The sequence below is a fragment of the Bactrocera dorsalis genome, chromosome 2 (genome assembly GCF_023373825.1).
Source record: "Bactrocera dorsalis isolate Fly_Bdor chromosome 2, ASM2337382v1, whole genome shotgun sequence".
In the NCBI taxonomy this organism is placed as follows: domain Eukaryota; kingdom Metazoa; phylum Arthropoda; class Insecta; order Diptera; family Tephritidae; genus Bactrocera; species Bactrocera dorsalis.
In genome coordinates, this window is record NC_064304.1 from 87,595 (window position 1) to 108,179 (window position 20,585).

Consider the following 20,585-nt stretch of genomic DNA (forward strand, 5'->3'; position numbering starts at 1 on the left):
GCAGCCGCAGCATCGGTCAAGAGCTGGGCATGAGTCATCAAAAATTCATTTCAATTTCAATAAAAAAAAAAAAATTCAATAAAAATACCGCAAGACTTTTTTGACAACCCAATATGTACATTTTGCAAAGTAATTCGAATACAATTTTTTTTGATAATTATCAATTTTTTGGTTTTCAGAGCGCTTTAATGGCATACAAAATTGCTTTGGGAAAATGGGATCGTGATCCCCTTCAACATTCTTGTAAGGCCTACTGTACTGCACGACAAGAATTAGCTGTGCTTCTTACTTTAAAACATCAAAATATTGTTCCCTTGGTGGGTATTTGCATAAGGCCTTTGGCTTTGGTGTTAGAGCTTGCCCCAATGGGTGGTCTAGATTTAATTTTACGGCAGTACCGACGAAGAGGTGCACATGTTGGACCGCACACGTTCCAGATATTGGTTTTGCAAGCTGCACGTGCCATTGAATATTTGCACAGACGACGCATAATTTATCGAGATTTAAAGTCAGAAAATGTGCTTGTTTGGGATTTCCCAGATCCGCATAGGTAAGCTGATAGAGAAACGAATTAAAAATAAACTCTTGGTTTAGAGACATTGTTAGGCAAGAGAGCCGCAAAGGTTCGTTCTGCCTATTGATCATGTCCATGTTCCTATAACCATGTCCATCCGTCCATTGGCCCATGACAAGAATAACAATACAATTTAAATTATGGCTTTTAATTTTTGTAACTATGTCAATTGCACTGAAAACAATTTACGGAGAGTATTAGAAGAAAATAAAAAATGGATATCTATATTTGGAAATCACAAGGAATAATAGAGTAGACAGAAATTACTCGATCTATCCTAGATTACCATTTGCTAAGCACATGAATGAAAAAGCAAATGAATAAATTAATGTTAGTAATTTTCATCTTTTTCAACGTCTGAGACTCTTTAAATTATGTATACATATATATGGGCACATAAGCATTTCGTGCATATACTAAAATAATTAAAATGCATTTAATGAGCAAGTAATATACTGCTCAAATATTTCGTTACATTTCGTTTTTTGTTCACCGTTCTCAATGCGGATATAGAGTGAACACAGATAGCTTTGCAGAATTAGTACTCGCGTAGTTTTTATTGTGTTGTTGAAAAATAACTAATTTTTATTAAAGGTATTTCAACGTAAGAAGTATTATAAAATCGGGTCCGGAAATCATACCACGATAGTGTATATACGTAGTTCATAGTAATTTAGTATAGTATAGCGAATAATTTGGAATATCTATGTAAAAGGGCAAAAAGTGACCGAAATTGCTAAACTAATGCAAAGTTCTCGTAAAAACTATCTAACATAATGAAATCATTTGTGGCGAATCCCCATGCGGTGGTAAAAAGCAGGATTCGAAAGCCAGGATCACGCAAACCGGATACGCTTATGGATGCTACTATGGAAAAATGGTCAAAAATTATTAATTTAAATCATCGCGGCTGGTAGCAGGGGATATTAAGGAATCATTGTGCCTAAAAATATTATATTATAGACTTATAAAAAGTTAAACATCATCAGGCAAAAAACCACTCTTAAAAAAATATTTCAAACCGATTGCTTTCAGAAAGAATTCAACAAGGACGGGCGCAACCAAACATTTTTATACTCGTGCAACCTGTTGCTATAGAGAATAATAGTTTTGTTCACCTAACGGTTGTAGGTATTTCCTATGTATGTATACATACGCATATAAATAGTCAGGATGATGAGAAAAGTTGAAATCCGGGTGACTGTTTGTCTGCCCTTCCGTCCGTGCAAGCAGGCCGACTTGTAATGAGTTTAATGTACATATCTCCTAAACTACTAAAGCTACAACAAGCAAATTTACTCAGCTGAAATACTATAATCCCTCCTATCGACAGTGTGTACGCCGGAGACATTAAATTTTACCTCGGAGATATTTTTATGGGAGCCGGTGTGAAAATTGGACGAACGCCGTGGCACCGAAACAAAACTGTTTGAGCTCAAAAATACCGTCAATGTAGATTCCATTATCTATTGTTGGCTTTTGACCGAAAATATCGGTCAATGAATGGGTCATATAATCGAAATTCAGAGAGAATCGTTTCCTGGCAAAAGTATCAATGTGCATTAAAAATGGATTGAATCGGTTCAATACTTCCCTGAGCCCCAATATACCTAATATACACATTTTCGAACTTTCGGGTGATTTTATCGGCCAATAAGTAGCTATCATAATAAAGTAAATAAAATGTGGCGAAAACTTAACTTACCCCCTATATAACATACATATACATAGGTGGGTTCCAAAGTAAACTGAACTTTATGAATCTAGATCCCCCTGCTGGTGCCATCTATATGAATATATAATATATATATATATTATGAATTGTCCAGAGAGAATTTCATGACATTTCAGCGATTGGAAGTGAAGTTATTTCGTTTTAAGTGTCAGTATGTTTGTGTTATCGGTGCGAAAATAAGCTTTGAACAAAGAGCCAACATTAAATTTTGTTTTAAAATTGGTAAAACTTTTACCGAAACGTTTCAATTGATGAAACACGTTGTGACGTTATCCCGTAGCAGAGTGCACGAGTGGTTTCAACGTTTTTAAAGTGGTCGTGAGGACATAAATGATGGTCAACATGTGGGCCAATCAAAATCCGTGATCACCGGAAATTCCATCGAAACTGTGCGGTAATTCATCAAAGATTAGCGGAAATCATCTTTGAAATTCATGGAAATGGGATTGAACATCTCCAAAACATCGATTTATAGCATTTTGACCGAACATTTGGGCTTACGAAAGGTGTGTGAACGGTTTGTTTCGCACAAATTGACTGACGACCAAAAATTGCTCAGAATCCAACATCCGAAGGACGATTATGTCACCAAAAATCATATTTTAACCATTAACCACTCCCCGCATTCACCTGATATGGCACTGTGCGATTTCTTCCTTTTCAAAAAAATGCATTTGCCCATAAAAGGAAAGCGTTATGCAGACGTAAAGGCCATTCAAACGGCTTGCACCGGCAAACATACGACATGCCTTTGGATCGTGCAAAAAGCTGTATTGAAGCAGAAAAAGCTGAGTATTTTGAATAAAATAAATTGATTTTGCCCAAAAAAACATTTGTTCTGTTTACTTTGGAACGCACCTTGTATATGAGGATTTTCGAAAATCCGTCTGGCTTTACTCCATGTGATTGGTGATTGTTTGTAAGGTATTTTAATGAAACTCAGGGAACATGATTTAGTAAGGTATCTCCATGGCTTTGATTCCAGCAAGTTGCAAGAGTATAAAATCTTCGGTTACACCCGAACTTAATTATTCACCAATTTTTATTTGTCGCCTTCAAAATAATCCCCAGCAGATGTAATACACTTATGGCAACGACTTTTCCAGTCCTCGAAACCCTTTTCATAAGCACTTTTTGGGATGGTTTTCACCTCCTTCAGTGAATTTCGTTTTATATCATCGATGGAATAAACGGGTTCCACGGACCGGCAATTCCAGTTTGGGTAACGAGAATAATCATACGGAGTCAAGTCTGGTGAATACGGTGCTTGATCGATGGCCTGCAAGCCACAAACAGTCACCTGGATTTCAGCTCCTCTCGTCATTCTGCTAATTTATATATGTATAACCTCATATCTATGGTGAACAGAATTATTATACTCTGTCTCATGTTGCAAGAGTATAAAAATAATTAAATTTTTGGAACCATTTTTGAAAAATTTTCAATTAAAAATATTAATAAATAAGCCTGTGACGGTGAATCTCCAGAAGCGCCTTGAAAAAAAGTGGAACATTATAACTCGTTACCGGATCATCTGAAACAAAAAAATTGATATGCGTTTTAAAGGTGATGTATTTCTCGAGGTAATCAGAAAGAGTTTTTTTTCTATTTTTTGCAGCACTTGGAAGTAAAAAGCGCGATTATAGCTCAAAAAATCGCGTTAATTTGTTAACATTAGGTCTACAAAAAGGGTCCAAAAGTGTTTTCCCTTATTTCCTCAAAAAGCAATGCTTAATTAATACACGAAATGCTTTATGATCCATTTTTTTGTAAACTACTACAAGTTGCTTTACAAAAATTCTATATTTTTTTACTACCTAATAGAAATCATATAGATTGGTAGTAGTAGAGTAATAGTATTATCCATGTATGTGTCAGCCTCAGTAAAGCGTGGACGGGTCTTCAGCCGCAATTTTCTTAGAACTAAAAAAGAAAAGCAAAATTTCCCGCAAATGTCGAGAATTCGGCTCAAAAAGTGACATTTTCAGTTGAGAATAAATTTGGGATGCAAACAGATCTCTACAAATATTCTGTTGGATTAATGTTGACACAAATGTCCAAGATCGATATAAAATGATTTAATCGACCAGTGCTTGTCCCTAGAGACATCTATTGGAAAACGGCGGAAGCAAAGTTGTAGACCTAATAAAAAATAAATAAAATGGAAAAAAACTCCATCATACTCCATAATGTTCAAATTTTCAAAAGGATCGGTTCAGCAGATTTTGAGTTCTGATGTTTACAAACTTCAAAAATAACGTTTTCGGGAAAATGATTTGAAGTTTTTTATACTTCAAAAGTCAGGTATCACGGCCGGTCATTTAAAACGCTGTAACTCCGTTAGTTCGACTACGATTGACTATTTGTACACAAAATTCTCGACATATTGGTCGTTTAGAAAAAAAATGTTTATAAAGCGTTTTTGTTTTTTAAAGATATCTTCTCGATCTTTGGCATAGATTATTTTCTAAAGCGACGCTACAATATCTGAAGAAATATATGTGTACTATATCATATAGTTATCATACTAACTGAATGATTAAAATCACAGATAACATTTTTTTTTTTTTTGATAAATACTATTAACAGTGAAGACACACCGCGGAATACTGTTCACATAAAGATTGCTGACTATGGTATTAGCCGTCAAACAGCGCCAAATGGATCGAAGGGCTTCGGAGGTACTGAGGGTTTTATGGCACCTGAAATTATACGTTACAATGGTGAAGAGGAGTATACTGAAAAGGTGGAGTTTGATTACAATCATATTATGAAAACAGTTAAATTATTAAATTTTTCTGCAGGTCGACTGCTTTTCATTTGGAATGTTTATTTACGAGATTATTAGCTTGCGTCAACCTTTTGAAGGCTACGAGTCTATAAAGGAATGCATACTGGAAGGTAGTCGTCCACCTCTTACTCAGCGGGAAACGCAATTTCCCACGTATTGTCTTGATCTTATGGTTCTTTGTTGGGATGAATTGCCAAAAAAACGTCCATCAGCTAGTCAAATTGTATCAATACTTAGTGCTCCTGAGTGTATACACTTGTTGGATACAATATCCCTACCTCACAACGAAAAGGTGGTTTGCGGTATTTTTAATGTCTTTGCAACAAATGAGGGTTTGTAATTCTTTAAATTTATTCATAATCATATTTAGAATATTTCGCTTTGACACAGATGGAACAACAGGTTTTGAGATTTGGCTTCCTTCCTACAATTCACGCATCGACATTGTAGATGTTTTACCATCTGGTAATTTTTTACAGGGGAGTACCATAATTTGCGTGGATCGTATTCAAATGGATAATTCCCCTCGTTCAGATTTAAGCAATAGCTCAAAGAGTAGTCGTTCACGTTCCAATTCACGTCAGCATAAAATTAATATGATTTGTTGTTGTATTATTGAAGATTGTGTTTGGATCGGTGATACGATAGGAAATATACATTCTTACAGGTATGTTTTACATGATATTAGACTCACATCCACCTACAAAATAAATTTGTTTTTTTTTTTCTAGTATCAAAAGCTATGCGCACACTTTTACTTACATGTTGGATCCAGTTATTAAGTCTCCAGTTATAAGTCTAGTATATCTTCGTAACATTGAACGCGTCGCTATTGGTTTACACAATGGTCGCGTTTTTTTAGTAGACTCTACGAAAATACCAACAAATTGTGCATTTGCTGAAGGTACATTCGTACTTACTGAAATTTGTTCCGGTCTTATATTACATAGTGCATGTTCCGTGATTATTGATAAGTAAGATATTATCGAAATGCAAGCATACCTAGATGACACTAATTGATATTGTCTTAATTTTCAGTGAATATGAACTTTGGTGTGGTGAAATGGCCGGTAAAATTAATGTATTCCCGCTGAACAAGAGCGGAGTTTGTGGGCATCAGTCATTATGCCACAGCGATGAACCTAATATTATTGAAGATGTAAAAGTCGCACGTATGTTCGCAACAGATGACTTTGTATTTTCTTGTCTTTATCCGGGTTTTATTGTGTACCAATGGAATGTATATAATAAACGAATCGAAAATAAACTAGATTGCTCTAAACTCTTGCCTTGCTCGGAATCTTTGAAGAGCATAGCGATCGATGAGCATTTAAGTTTGGTTAAATGTCAGATATCAGCATTGGCTTCCCATAGTAATGAATTGTATATTGGTACAACGTGGGGTTGTCTGATAATCACCGAATTGAATACGCTGAGGCCGATTACCGTTTTTCGTCCATATGAAAACGAGGTAGTTTAAATTAACAATCAATTAATTAATTGTGAAGTTAGTTTTCATAAATAACTTAAGATTTCAATATATATATATATATATATATATAAATATATATTCTGATTTAGTATATTACAGACATTTTTATGTATAGGTATTTATTTATTAATTGCAGATAAAAAGTATTATTACTGTGCCTCATCCAAATTTCCCATTAATAGCAACTATTGGTCGGCGCTATCGTTCTTTGATCGCACGGTTTATGGACATAGACAACTCTCAGGAAGGAATCAAGCCAACAATTTATGAACAAGGGGGTGAAGTACGTTCGTCATTTCGGGATATTGATAACCATATTCATGTTATGTTGTGGAGAACTAACAACTGGGCATAGTTAAACACTTTGTCAATATTATTAATACTATTAATTTTGATAACATACTCATATAATTCCACAAAAACTCGAATATATTTACTATATACATACATATATTTCTTTTATACTCATCTCTGTATACACATTGTAATATCCAGATGTAATATTTAGAAAATTATTTAGGTTTTTAGTTATGTATTTTTTAATTTATTCATTAAAATATAAATTATTATAAAGAAATTAATCCTTTAGTGATTTATGGTCTTGTGTAGATGAGACAGATAGAATAGAATTGCGTCCGCGAGAATACATTGAAGCAGTATTTTTAAGAACTCGCGTATAGCTATTAAAATCCAGCGCAAACTTTAATTCTTCTACAAATACTTCTCTCATGGACAACTGAAATGATCAAAAAATCTTAAAAATTATTGTATTTTATGTTATTTTATGGAACCTACGTGATAATGTCTCGCCTTTGTGTGGATATAATAAAACCAAATAACTATTCCATAAACAAATGCCAGGGCACTTCCTACACCCAAGACTATGTAAATACCTGATAAATTCTCCATTTTTAGCTCGGTGTCTTCACTACGTTGCTTACCGGACTAAATAAAAACATAACCATACATAAACAAATATAACTTAATTTAATATTTATTATAATATTATATAATTTCATAGTGAAAAATCAAAAAGCGATGAGAATCTAATTGACTATATTTAATTAAGTTTTAATCAGCTGAAAAAAACGAAGAATTTGAAAATATTGCTTACTTTCTTGTCCCTGTTTCTAATATGAAAAAGGACAGCTAAAAATTTTATTATTATATTAAATTAGGGTTGAAATAAAATCAAAGTGCCAATAGGTTGAGAAAATATTAAAAAAAATTATAGTGGCAAGTAACGAATGAACAAACAAGTAAAAATATTCATATATCGATATACGATGTTAAAGATATGGTATGTTTAAGTTAGGAGAATAATGTTGGAAAAGGCCTACGGTGATAATTGTTTGTCTCGGGCAAATGTTTTTGATTGGTACAAATTATTCAAAGAAGCTCGAGAACGCTTGACGAGGGGGACGACGTCAATCCCAGGACGGCCATCAACATTAACTTATGATCAACGCGTCAGTAAAATTAAGGAATTAGGGCTTGAAGATTGCCGATTAACAGTCAGAGATTTTACTGGTATCATTGGAATATCGGAAGGATCAGTTGAAAAGCATTTGGGCTTGAGAAAAGTGAAAGAACGATTTTATTATATTAAATTAGGGTTAAAATGAAATCAAAGTACCAATAGGTAGAGAAGATATTAAAGAAATTTTATAGTCGCAAGTAACGAATGAACAAACAAGTAAAAAATATGCATATATCGATATACGATGTTAAAGATATGGTATGCTTAAGTTAGGAGAATAATACCTATGTACATACATAGAATACTTTTGTTTTTATGATAAGAAATTAATTTATACTCACAGAACAAATACCGGCACCTACTTCATTCCACCATTTATTCTTCATCTTCTCTAATGTGCCCTGTTCTTGCAATTGAAGCAGTGCATTGTTGAATTTGTCGCGGTAAGGCCAATCTATGATTACATAAACATTGTGAGCTTTATTATAGATTATTTAGTTATTAAAGATGGCTGATTGTTACACTATTATTAAATAGTCAACACTTTTGATTAGACGAAATATTATTTATTATATTCATATGATTTCCACATTTTCTTACTTTTTCTCATTGCTATACCATATCCTTTTTCATCCAATGCATTACCAATTTTACTCAAATTGCACATGCGCATTGTGTGATATTCAATTGAAGTGGATTCCATCAAGAACGCATATCCTTTATCTACGCGATTGACACCTTCCGTGTTAGAATCTGTCAAATATTTAGGATTAGCATTCATGAAATCGTTCATTTTGATATAACGAGGATCCTCTGATTTCTAGAATAAAATTAATTGGTATTCTTTAATTAGTACGTCATATTTTTTAACATACCATATACATATGATAATTACCTCGAAAAATTCTCTCGTTGAACCGATCTTTTTTGCACCGTATGCTACTTTTTCGGCAACGAGATCGTCTATGGAGTTAATAATACTAGTAGGATTTTCAATGGTTAAAAAAGCGGCTAAATTTGCAGTGTAAGATGAAACCATAAGCAAAGTGAAAAACCACCAAATAGAAGCCACGGTGCGAGTGGAAATGGCTCTAAAAAGTAAAAAAAAAATATTTTCAATTTATTTCGCGTTAGGTTCCCTCATCTTTTATGTAATGTGCACGTAGTATGTATCTTAAGAAAATTTTAGTGCAGTAATGAAGTAAGTTAATGCTAATTAAGTCATTCTAATTTAAAATAAAATTCTTGTATTTTACTTACTTTGGTTCCATTTCGGAACCTTGTTGCAGTAGAGCACCAGTAGTAAACCATAAAGAATTTCCTATAGTAAATTGATTTACTAATTCTGATGGTTCTTCAATGCAGGGATGAGGATTATCCCACTCTGAAGGCGAAAGACGTCCCAATATAAAAAAACTGAATGAAACAAAAAGAAATGAAAGTCCCAAAAGCCACCAAACTCCTTGCGAAAATGGATCCATAAATGTAAAGAATGCTTGCGTGTCTTTTTGTGGCTCTACATGTATAATTGCTATACCTAATGAAAGTACTGTTATTATCGATTTTTGTTCGTTGGTGGTATAACTTTACCTAAGTTCATGAAGGGTATGGAGAAATCGACCACCTGTTGACGTGCTGCTGTTATTGTCAAATCTGTTATGGCTAAATCTGCTCTCTAGGAATAACAAAAGTAAAACTTTCGATAATATAAATATTATGTATACATGTTAAAGAATATCTCTTCATATCTGTTGACACTTACCCCTTTAATAATTTCTTTTAACATTCCAGAAGTCGTATTTGTGGTAGTATTATAAGATCCGTAATCGTTACCTCCATCTTTTAAAATGAAATTAAAGCCAAGCTTTTGTGCTAACTCTTTTATAAGATCAACGCCATAACCTTCATATTGGCTATTTCCTTCTAGTTTTTCATAGCTTTCTACTAAGCTAGCGTAGGGTTTGTTCTAATTTGTGTTGAAAAATAAATAAGATCGTTCATATACTGTGTATGCTACAAATAATTAAATTTTCTATGTTTATAAAGTAATGCATCTAAGGATGTATTAAAACGTGTCAAAATAATAATAAATAAGTTTTACGTGTATTTTCATTTCATATTTGTACTATTGTGATGACATTTATTTTTAATAATTCGCGTGTTTTTCGAATCGGTAAATTTTCACAAAATTCTTCGATTTTTACTATGTCTGAATTTATTGAACAAAGAATTGGGATAATACACCATCTCATATTGCATTGGTTATTCGTGATAATTTCGCCACATTTTCAACTAATATCGTACCGCAACCACCGAATTCGCCTGATTTACCTTCGTGTAACTTTTGGCTATTCAGCAAATCCACATGATCACTCCGAGGACACAGTTTTGACTCAATTGAGGATATAAAAGCTGAATCGAAGAAGGCATGATGGCCATCACGACGGAGGATTGGAAAATTCGTTGGCATTAGTGTATTGCAGCGGGAAGGGATTACTTTGAAAGAGATGAAATGGACAAAATTCACCTTTCAATTTGATCACAGTAGTACATACATATGTTATAGTTGTCCGATTTTCTTTATTTTCACAGTCATTGTTAATCTTTTATTAGAAACAGTTCTGCAAAATTACATACTTTTTAACCTTTTATTTCAAGGCCGGCAATTGGAAAAAAACTCCATTATTCAGTTGTGTGGGATATGTGGTATAGTTGTTCGATCTGAATATCAAAATGCACCCATGTAGTTATAAAATTTCGTTTGGATATCTCAAAAACTGACAAAGAAATTTCTATAATCAAAAAAAAAAATAAACCATCTTATAACATCGCTGGCTCGAGACCGATCTCAGACCCGAAGTAAAGTTGTTCAGAATGAACTACCGAGTATTTCTCTCATACCCGATTATTTGGCTCCCTGTAAATCAACCCGCTTTGGTATGTATATGGTATATGTTGCGAATTGCTCTTAAAGCTCAATTTTTCTTCTTCTTCTTTACTGGGGTAGACACCGCTTACGCGATTATAACCGAGTCCACAACAGCGCGCCAGTCGTTTCTTCTCTTCGCTACGTGGCGCCAATTGGATATTCCAAGGGAAGCCAGGTCCTTCTCCACTTGGTCCTTCCACCGGAGTGGAGGTCTTCCTCTTCCTCTGCTTCCCGCGGCGGGTACTGCGTCGAATACTTTCAGAGCTGGAGTGTTTTCATCCATCCGGACACAACATGACCTAGCCAGCGTAGCCGCTGTCTTTTAATTCGCTGAACTATATCAATGTCGTCGTATATCTCGTACAGCTCATCGTTCCATCGAATGCGATATTCGCCGTGGCCAACGCGCAAAGGACCATAAATCTTTCGCAGAACTTTTCTCTCGAAAACTCGCAACGTCGACTCATCGGTTGTTGTCATCGTCCAAGCCTCTGCACCATATACTCGTAGCAGGACGGGAATTATGAGCGACTTATAGAGTTTGGTTTTGTTCGACGAGAGAGGACTTTACTTTTCAATTGCCTACTCAGTCCGAAGTAGCACCTGTTGGCAGGAGTAATCCTGCGTTGGAATTCCAGGCTGATATTATTGGTGGTGTTTACGTTGGTTCCAAGATAGACGAAATTATCTACAACTTCAAAGTTATGACTGTCAACAGTGACGTGAGAGCCAAGTCGCGAGTGCGACGACTGTTTGTTTGATGACAGGAGATATTTCATCTTGCCCTCGTTCACTGCCAGACCCATTTGCGTTGCTTCCTTGTTCAGTCTGGAGAAAGCAGAATTAACGGCGCGGGTGTTGAGGCCGATGATATGAAATCGACGAATAGGTGGTGAGTGTCGATTCTCCTTTCACGGGTCTTTGCCAAGATTTGGCGCATGGTGAATATCTGGTCGGTTGTTGATTTACCAGGTCTGAAGCCACACTGATAAGGTCCAATCACTTTGTTGACGGTGGGCTTTAATCTTTCACACAATACGCTCGATAGAACCTTGTACGCGATGTTGAGGAGGCTTATCCCATCGTAGTTGGCGCAGATTGTGGGGTCTCCTTTTTTATGGATTGGGCATAGCACACTTAAATTCCAATCGTTGGGCATGCTTTCATCCGACCATATTTTCCAAAGAAGCTGATGCATGCTCCTTATCAGTTCTTCGCCGCCGTGTTTGAATAGCTCGGCCGGCAATCCATCAGCCCCTGCCGCTTTGTTGTTTTTTAGGCGGGCAATTGCCCGCGGAGAACTTTCCTCACTTGCGTGAACTTCTACACATGACTCCATCCTCCTCAATTTTTACTCATCTAAAAAAAATATCTCTTCAATTTGGAATAGTTTCATCATTGTTAACTGAAGCCTCCGATGAGAAATTGGACAAAACAATAACAGTATCTTTGTCGTGTTCTAAAGTGTTAGGCATTATATGTACATTCCATTACCTTAATTTAAATCCATATGTATATACGAGTATAACAACTCTACATAAACTCAAATCACATATTGCATAATAAACTTTTAATTTAAGCAAAAAAAATAATGATAAATATTCAACACACATCTTACTACCCTAATTAACTATTTGGAGTGTAATGAAATAAATAAATATCTGGTTCAAATTATCTACATATTCATATTACCTTAATTTAGAGTTCACTCATAGTTTAGGTTTAAACTATAGTATTATTCGTTTTGTAGACAATATTTTACTTATTTTGTTGTCCATAGTCCTATCGTTTTGGGTACACTTTATGTACATATGTATTTTATGTAATGTATATTTACCGGGACATTCAATAATACAACAAATGTTTTATTGGCCAGCGAATTGTCAACATTGTCGATTACAGAATTTGTCTGCGCCACACGCTGTATGGTTAGGTTTGAAATGTCGTCCCAGGTTCCAATTTTTATAATTCCAGATGGTTGTAATTCAATTATATCTAAAGTAAAACCCTTCCGTACATTCCCATCAAAGTATATCGGTCCGGTTAACGTTCTTTTCTGAAGCTTCAGCTTTGGCAAAGAGAATAAAAAACAGATATTTGGGTTAGAGACATTGAATTATGAAGAGTTAGTGTTGATGCTTATATTTGAGACTTCACGTAATTGTATAGGCAATAACATTATATTAAACAATTCAATCAAGTTTAGTCATTTCGTATTTATTGTTGACTAGAGGACTCGTCCAAGCTTTACTGTGGCTCATATATATGTAGATAGTACTACGAATATCATCTATATGATTTCTAGTCAACTCCTACCTTTAAAAGACACGTATACAAATTGGGCAACTGAGGAATTGTGCATCCGCATAATAAACTGCTGACGCATAAGTAGTAAGTAAGCCAACGCTGTATTTTTTGTTGTTATCGCTTTTTGTTTATGATTATTGTCTGCAAACCGTTATGTTTTATCAAATCTAGAACTAGGTGTAGCTATTAAGATAGCGGCGCGAAGACCGACCCAGATGAATATAATGTTCTAGAGGCGCGAATTCCAAGTACTGATGAAGAATATGAGAGTGATCCAGCTTATTAACTGGTTCTATAGAAGCCTTTGGACCAAAACGATTCTTGGTATGACTGAATCCTACTCCAAAGATCCATTATTTGGTTCATTTATTAAGGGTGAAACCAAGACATTTTGGTGTTAATAAAGCATTGCTTTTTGGGGGAAAAATAATGTCGAATTTTGGCTGTGCACCAGGGAAATCAAACGTTTGCTAAGTTGGAAAGAGGCGAAATGAGCACCGAGGACAATGAATGCAGTGAACTCCCTAAAGAGGCGAAAGCTGTGTACTAAGTGGGTCGCGTAAGTTCATAATCCAACAAAAACAGCGAATTGCTGATTCTGAGGAGTTTTTCAGTGGCCTTTAAACGTAATAAAACCGAATTTTTGCATCGGTGTGTGACAATAGAACCATGGCTCCAATATTTCACACTGAAGTCCAATCGACAGTCAGATTAGTGAATTGCACATGATTAACTGATTCACAAGCGAGGAAAGACGAAAAAGTCGGCTAGCAAGGTTATGGCATCAGTCCTTTGGGATGTAAGTGGTATAATATTCACCGACTAATTAGTGGGGCAGTTATGATCCATTGCACTGCGGTTTTGTCTGCAGTTCTTTTCCACCATTCCCAATATTTAGCAATTGTATTGTATTATTTTTGAGGAAGGATCAGTGTGAAATTGTACGCATATACTTTATCCATTCTGTTTAAATATTGCACTGCTCTGTGCGGTGCTTCGAAGATATTTCCGTATTTGTTTATGTTAGTTGTCGCGTTTGGTTTGTTATGCATTTGCGTCTTTCGTCCATAATCTAGGATCCTTGTTCAGTGCTCCACTTTGTGGTGAAACCCTATATCTCGGGACCCGTCCAACCGATTTCAACAAAATTTGGTACAAAGCATCAAAAAACAATTAATATAACGGGATAAAACTCTGCACAAAAAATGTCTTTAGTGTGTGCCACCTCATGACAAAAATTGTTCAAATCCAATAAAAACTGTTCAAGCCCCTAGGTACCGAGTATTTCGACCACGGTACCTTTTTTTTCGAAAATGTCGGTCAATGTGTGATATATATAACTGATGTAAGGGATAATCCTTCTGTTATAACGGTATGTCTGTATGTCAAGAAAGGGTTGAATCGGACCAATGGTTCCCTTAGCCCCCATATACATACTTAATATACAGATTTTCGAAATTCGGGGTGAGTTATTTTATTGAAAATAAGAGAGCGTGTCTTATTTATAATTCCGTTGCAGAGATAAAAAGTATTCTATGTTTGTTCCTTGGTTCTAAGGTACCTCCGTTCCATTTTCAGTCGTTCTTGAATTATAAATAGCGTAACTAACACGACTATATATAAATAGATTTTTTGAGCTAAATTTAAAAAAGTTCATATTATATTTATATACATATCGTCATCTGAAATGCAAAATAACGTAACAACATTTTCGGAAATTACGGTGGCATGAAAGAAACATGACATTAAATGGAACATGAGTGAAAAAAATTTTTAATATTGGTTAAAACTGGTTTATATCTGAGCGCAGAACCTGGAAATGTTGGACCTATGTGATATTATGTATGTAATTTTAAGTAGTGAAACATAATCAATAAGACACTCGATTTCGAATTTTTTGATGACGCGTTATTTTGCATTTCAGGTGACGATATGTAAATGTGTAATAATAAAAATAATGATGACATATAGAACGTCTACTCTGTCCCGTGTAAACCGAAAGGATAAAACTGAAAAAAAGATGCCGAGAACTGGGAACAAAAATATATTTTCGTTATAACACAGGACAAACAAATATAAAAATAAGATATCATTTCAGACAAATACCGTTCTCATGTAATTTTTAAATGAAGAACCATCATCCAGAACACTTTCACTGCGATCACTACAATTCAAAGGTACATTTCGTACTGTAAGATGTTTTGTAGTTTCCGCAAATAGTTGAACCGAGTCATATGTTAAAGCCATGGAAACAGTTATAGGACAAGATCCTATCATAAAAAAAGTATAATATATTATAATATGAGTTATACAATATTAAAAACACTCAGAAGCAACTTACCATTTCTTAAATCTTCTAACGAAGATTTGTGGCCCATCTTCTCCATAATTTCTTGAATCGCTTTCTGTTCCGGGGAAAACAATCTAAAGCTTGTTATGTTCGCTTCTGTGTATTTATATTCCTCAAGATCAAAAGCGTGGAAATCTAAATTTGCGATAATGTACTTATAGTCCTCATTCATAATGCCAACCTGCTGAGCCTAAAATTTTGAATTATAATATGTGAAAATTTTGAAGGGTGCCCCGCGAAATATGCTTTTGTTTGTAAAATATTAAAAAAAGAAAGAGAATCCCTAAGTTCGAGTGAAACTGAACCTTAATTACACTCATTATTACAAACTTTAAGAGATATCGGAGTAAGAAAGATATGGAGAGTTTTGAAAATTCTATTTGGACAAATTGAATTTAATTTTTAGTGGAGTATCATTATAAAAATTGTGATTTATGCACAATTCATGATGCGAGTAGTTGTATAAATGTCTTAAGTTAACAATTAAAAAATGTTACGGGTTTACATGGTCCTTTTAACGAAAAACATTTTATACTTAAAAACAATTTAACTTTTGTATTTAAAAGTAAGGTTAAAAGTTCTTTTTGGTATAATTGTTTTTGGATGGACAGACTTTTTTATATTTATTATTTCTAGGTTACTTTACGAACGTATAGAGTAGGGTTTCATATTACATTAATTTTACATACCTGTTTTAGAAATTCTGGCATTGTGTCAGAAGAGCCAGTAACGACAATGTGATTATCCCCTAATTTCTTCACCCGTCTCAAAACAGACTTATAATTGTTGTTCATCTCCATGTCATAACGCAAAACCGTTATAGTCGGGCTATTATTGCCATAATATGCTAGGAGTCCATTTAGTATATTAAGATACTCAACTTCACAACGTTAAAAAAAAATATATATATATATTTATAAACTTCTGTTATTTTATTTTTTTATATACCATTCATTAATATAGTTATAAAATAAAGCTTAATGGTCTCTCAGAGAGTTTTAATATTCAATATTAGGTGCCTAATAAGACTAAAGGCTTTATAAGTAAAAAATTATTTACAGAAGTAAGAAAAGGCTAAGTTCGGGTTAGTTCGGACATTTTATACCTTCGCAATTTCCAAATCTATATAGAAATTTTTCCTAAAATACGGTATCCGCGTCTCGCCTTTGCCTATTTAGATGAGTTTATATATCGTATGTTTCAATTAAATTAATTGTATATTTTAATTAGCAATATGCCGTTCGGGGTGTATAACGTAATGTCGATAATTTTTTAACCTAGAAAACTCGAAATTTGGAATTCCGACAGTCAAAATACCGACAAATCAGAACACCAACAAATCAAGAAAAGGTGGCGTTGCTCAGGATCATAACCCGTAGTCAGTAAAATTCTCTTTTTGTGCTTCGAGAGAAATAAGGGCAGACAAGGTAAAATATTTTTCCCATGTCGGCATTTTGGTTTGTCGGTGTTTTGATTTGTTGGTGTTTTGATTTGTTGGTGTTTTGATTTGTTGGTGTTTTAATTTGTTGGTATTTTCATTTGTCAGAATTTTGAATTAGCTGCATATTTAAATTTTGTCGCTATTTTGATGTGTCGGCATTTTGAACTACGGTATTTTAAGTGTGTCCCTGCCGTTCGTTATATGACTTTCTATAGCTTCTCAGTGCTTGACTAAGTTTTTGGCATTTCCTCGAAAACAGGTTTTAACCTTTATGTCAACAGCAGAACTTTTTTACGCACGTCAACAGCAACACACCCGGGTATGTACATACGTTTTGTATGGCAAATGGCATGCCGTTATAACCCGACAGGTACACATTCAACTAATCGCTTCAATATTTTATGCCATAAGTATTTTTTTCACTCAAAATAAACTATACTTTTCAAATATTATCATATTTACATGCGTTTTACTATACATATGGTATGGTATACCCAGGTATGTATGCTGTTGACATAAGGGTGCAACTTTGTAAATGGGCTTTATCTACCAAACGGATGATCCAATCCTAACCAAAATTGGGACTATTGCGTAAAACAGTTTTCGCTAGAATATCACGAAATTTCAAGTCGATCCGATTATACAGTTCAGAGCTACAGCGTTTTGAAAACGCAAAACATACCCAGGTATGTTGCCGTTGACATACGGGTTAAATGTTATGGAAAACTCCTATAAGAGTCTGCTTTTACACTTTAGACACAATAATTTTGTTACGGAATATCATTTACCAGACTCATATAAAAAAATAAAACGCGACCACTTGTAAGCATCGAGCAAAAAATATAAAGCTCTTGAAAAGTCCAGAGAATGGGGATATAAGTTAAAAGCTTCTGGGTTTTCATTCATTTCTGAGAAGAAATAGGGCACATCCTTTGCATCGCAAATTGTGGTCAAGTGTCTAGCAGTGTGTTTAGAAGAGGGACCAAAAATTCCACCTACACCATTCTAGAATAAAATAACACTTCAGTAAACGAATATAAAAAGAATGATTCAACGTTTTAAGTTTACCTGTAATAGTTTGCATAATATGCTATAAGCTTGAAAGGAATCTCCATAATTCACCTCCTCTTTTATAACTTCCAGAGGTATTTTTATTTCGGCATTGGCTACTTCAATTGCATGCTCAAAAATGAGACCCATTTCCGTACTATACTGATCAGTAACTAAACCTAACAAAAAAAGTTATAATATAAAATATTTATATACATATTATCTAACTAATGCGAAAATTAAAAGGAAACATTAAGCAAATGCCTAAGTTCATGATATTCAACTTTTAATTGGTCATCCTACAGAGTAGTTAATATAAATAAATAAGGAAGGCTTAAGCTCGGGTATAACCGAACATTCTATACCCTTACAACTTGCAAGGAATAAAGTCACGGAAATATCTTCTATTGTTTTAAAATTTACCACTTAGTTTAGATAGTTTTAATTACTACTTCTGTTAAGGGGGCAGCTTGGAACGGCGTTCCGTTGAGGTACGATATTAACACAAATTATTAAAGCTTTCCTTAAGGTACCTCACACACGATCACCATTATATGTATATGGATTTAACTGAACTGGATGTTTGAAAAACTATCCGATTCTATCCAATCAAATTTATTGGAATAACTCACATATTGACCGATATATGTATGTGATATAAAGTCAATCGGAAGTTCGAAAATCTTTACATTTGGTATATGTGGGCTACTTTTCGCATTGACATGATTCAACCCATTTTTGACATACTGACGTATTATTATCATATTATTATCTCCGAACTTCAAGTATATTTCTCCGATCCTTTCGGTAAAAAGTCCTCCATTGGCACTGGGTCTTCGGTATCTGAACGGTTATGATACGATTTTGACGATTTTAGGACTTGAGAGGGCATATATCAAATGCACTATGGTTGCAAAGTTTTATCCGTTATATTTATTGGGACTTGATTTGTATACTGAAAAATGAAAGCATTAGATTGAATTTTAAGTTGGTATTTGGGAAGTAGGCTGGTGATTTGACATCTACAATGCTAATCTTCTTAAGATGCCAAGGAACATGTGTACTAAGTTTCATTAAGATGTCTTAATTTTTACTAGGTTTTTACTCAGGTAGCTCGGACGGACTGTTAGTCCGACTTCAACTCTTCCTAATTATTTACCTACATATGTATATATATGTATGTATATGGATATGGTACGTAAATGTATTTCTCTCTCGATTAGCTTTTGGTGTTACAAACAACCGTTAGGTGAACAAATCTATTATATTCTGTGGCAACATGCAACATGAGTATAAAAATAAATTATTCACCAGAGCGAGTATTCATGGTGCGCTATGTACAGTTCATGCCACTAAGTACACTGTATGTGGGGAAAATCTTTCTCTGAGCTCAGCATTCCATTGCGCTTTCTTATTCTCTTTTTTCGTATTATAATATTTACGATAAAAATAAGGATTTAAAAAAAAAATATGAAACGAAGTCCTGAACATGACTGCCAATCTGAAATTTAGAGAAATATGCATATACGAATGTAATATAAAAGATAATTCAACTTAATTACTAAACACAACCTATTGTACAAATATTTAAACTCTCCATATAGTCTAAAAATAGTATAGATTTTGTGGTACATTATTATTGTAATATATTTCAACTTTACCTATTTGTATTGTTTTAGATAAACTATATTTATCGTTATCGTATTCCTTTCTACTCCATATTTCGTACTGCGCTTTGGAAAACCAAAAATGTTTACTCAAAAATGCCAAAAGTAAATAAATATTACGTTCTATAAACATATTTTCTTTATTTTCGCTTTTAAAACTATATGTATACGAAAAAGCGATCAGCTACACATGGCGAACTTGTGGCGACTGATTCTGAATTTTTCTTGTTGACTCCAAGAAAGATAGAAATCGAAATGAAAATTGTTTATAATTACAATAAAAGTTTTTAAGTTAGTTTCGTGTGTGACTTATCGTATCGCAATCTTGTACTCTATTACTCTGGGTAGTCTTCATAAATCTGATGAATATCAAACTGATGAGCTTTTCCTCATACCATCTTAAAAAGCTCTTCAAAGTCGTGAACCACATATAGTATGTGCACGAAAAAAAATTGGTCGAACGTATAAAACTTATGTTCAATTTCAGAAATATTTATACAAGTTATAGTTTATATATAGATTTATATGAATTCAAGATATAATATTCAGGATATTTTTTTATAAGCGAATAATCGTAATTTAGACTTAACATCCATCATAAGCGCTTGCACAGAATCCTTATTGAAGTCTTTAGTGACGTTTCTCCACTTATTCCGAAATTGCCTCTCCTTTTTCACTGTATGTTGCGGCTTTAACAGTTTCGCTTTAATACTTTTACACTTTTAAAACCACACTGGTAACTGACCTGCCATACTAACAATTTTTTTGG

At 34.1% G+C, this 20,585-nt stretch overlaps 2 protein-coding genes across 14 annotated transcripts in view; one reads left to right on the forward strand and one right to left on the reverse strand.

Moving 5' to 3' along the window:
* LOC105233252 (leucine-rich repeat serine/threonine-protein kinase 1) overlaps positions 1 to 7,169 on the forward strand; it is a 54,645-nt gene extending 47,476 nt beyond the window's left edge. For all 8 annotated transcript variants that reach the window (XM_011215277.4, XM_019992832.3, XM_011215280.4 and 5 more), the window contains 7 exons: positions 180 to 550; positions 4,899 to 5,055; positions 5,114 to 5,432; positions 5,491 to 5,767; positions 5,832 to 6,074; positions 6,139 to 6,571; positions 6,729 to 7,169. In XM_011215277.4, the coding sequence (XP_011213579.2) occupies positions 180 to 550; positions 4,899 to 5,055; positions 5,114 to 5,432; positions 5,491 to 5,767; positions 5,832 to 6,074; positions 6,139 to 6,571; positions 6,729 to 6,947 (2,019 nt within the window). In that variant the 3' untranslated portion in view covers positions 6,948 to 7,169. The remainder of the gene's footprint in view (positions 1 to 179; positions 551 to 4,898; positions 5,056 to 5,113; positions 5,433 to 5,490; positions 5,768 to 5,831; positions 6,075 to 6,138; positions 6,572 to 6,728) is intronic.
* Positions 7,025 to 20,148, reverse strand: LOC105233266 (glutamate receptor ionotropic, kainate 2). 6 transcript variants are annotated; one of them, XM_049448361.1, is made up of 16 exons: positions 19,811 to 19,950; positions 19,461 to 19,650; positions 18,168 to 18,328; positions 17,888 to 18,104; positions 16,348 to 16,538; positions 15,650 to 15,848; positions 15,415 to 15,578; positions 12,839 to 13,069; positions 9,835 to 10,038; positions 9,663 to 9,747; positions 9,333 to 9,609; positions 8,968 to 9,163; positions 8,673 to 8,892; positions 8,414 to 8,526; positions 7,388 to 7,537; positions 7,025 to 7,328 (listed from the first exon to the last, which is right to left on the reverse strand). In XM_049448361.1, exons 2-16 carry the CDS (start codon positions 19,474 to 19,476, stop codon positions 7,170 to 7,172), a joined length of 2,583 nt encoding a protein of 860 aa, XP_049304318.1. In that variant the 5' UTR covers positions 19,477 to 19,650; positions 19,811 to 19,950; the 3' UTR covers positions 7,025 to 7,169. The 6 variants fall into 6 exon arrangements, with proteins under 6 accessions (XP_049304318.1, XP_049304317.1, XP_049304316.1 ...); XM_049448360.1 differs by lacking the exon at positions 19,461 to 19,650 and having other exon boundaries at positions 16,348 to 16,505; positions 19,811 to 20,147; XM_049448359.1 differs by lacking the exon at positions 19,461 to 19,650 and having other exon boundaries at positions 19,811 to 20,146.
* Between the last annotated feature and the right edge of the window lie 437 nt (positions 20,149 to 20,585).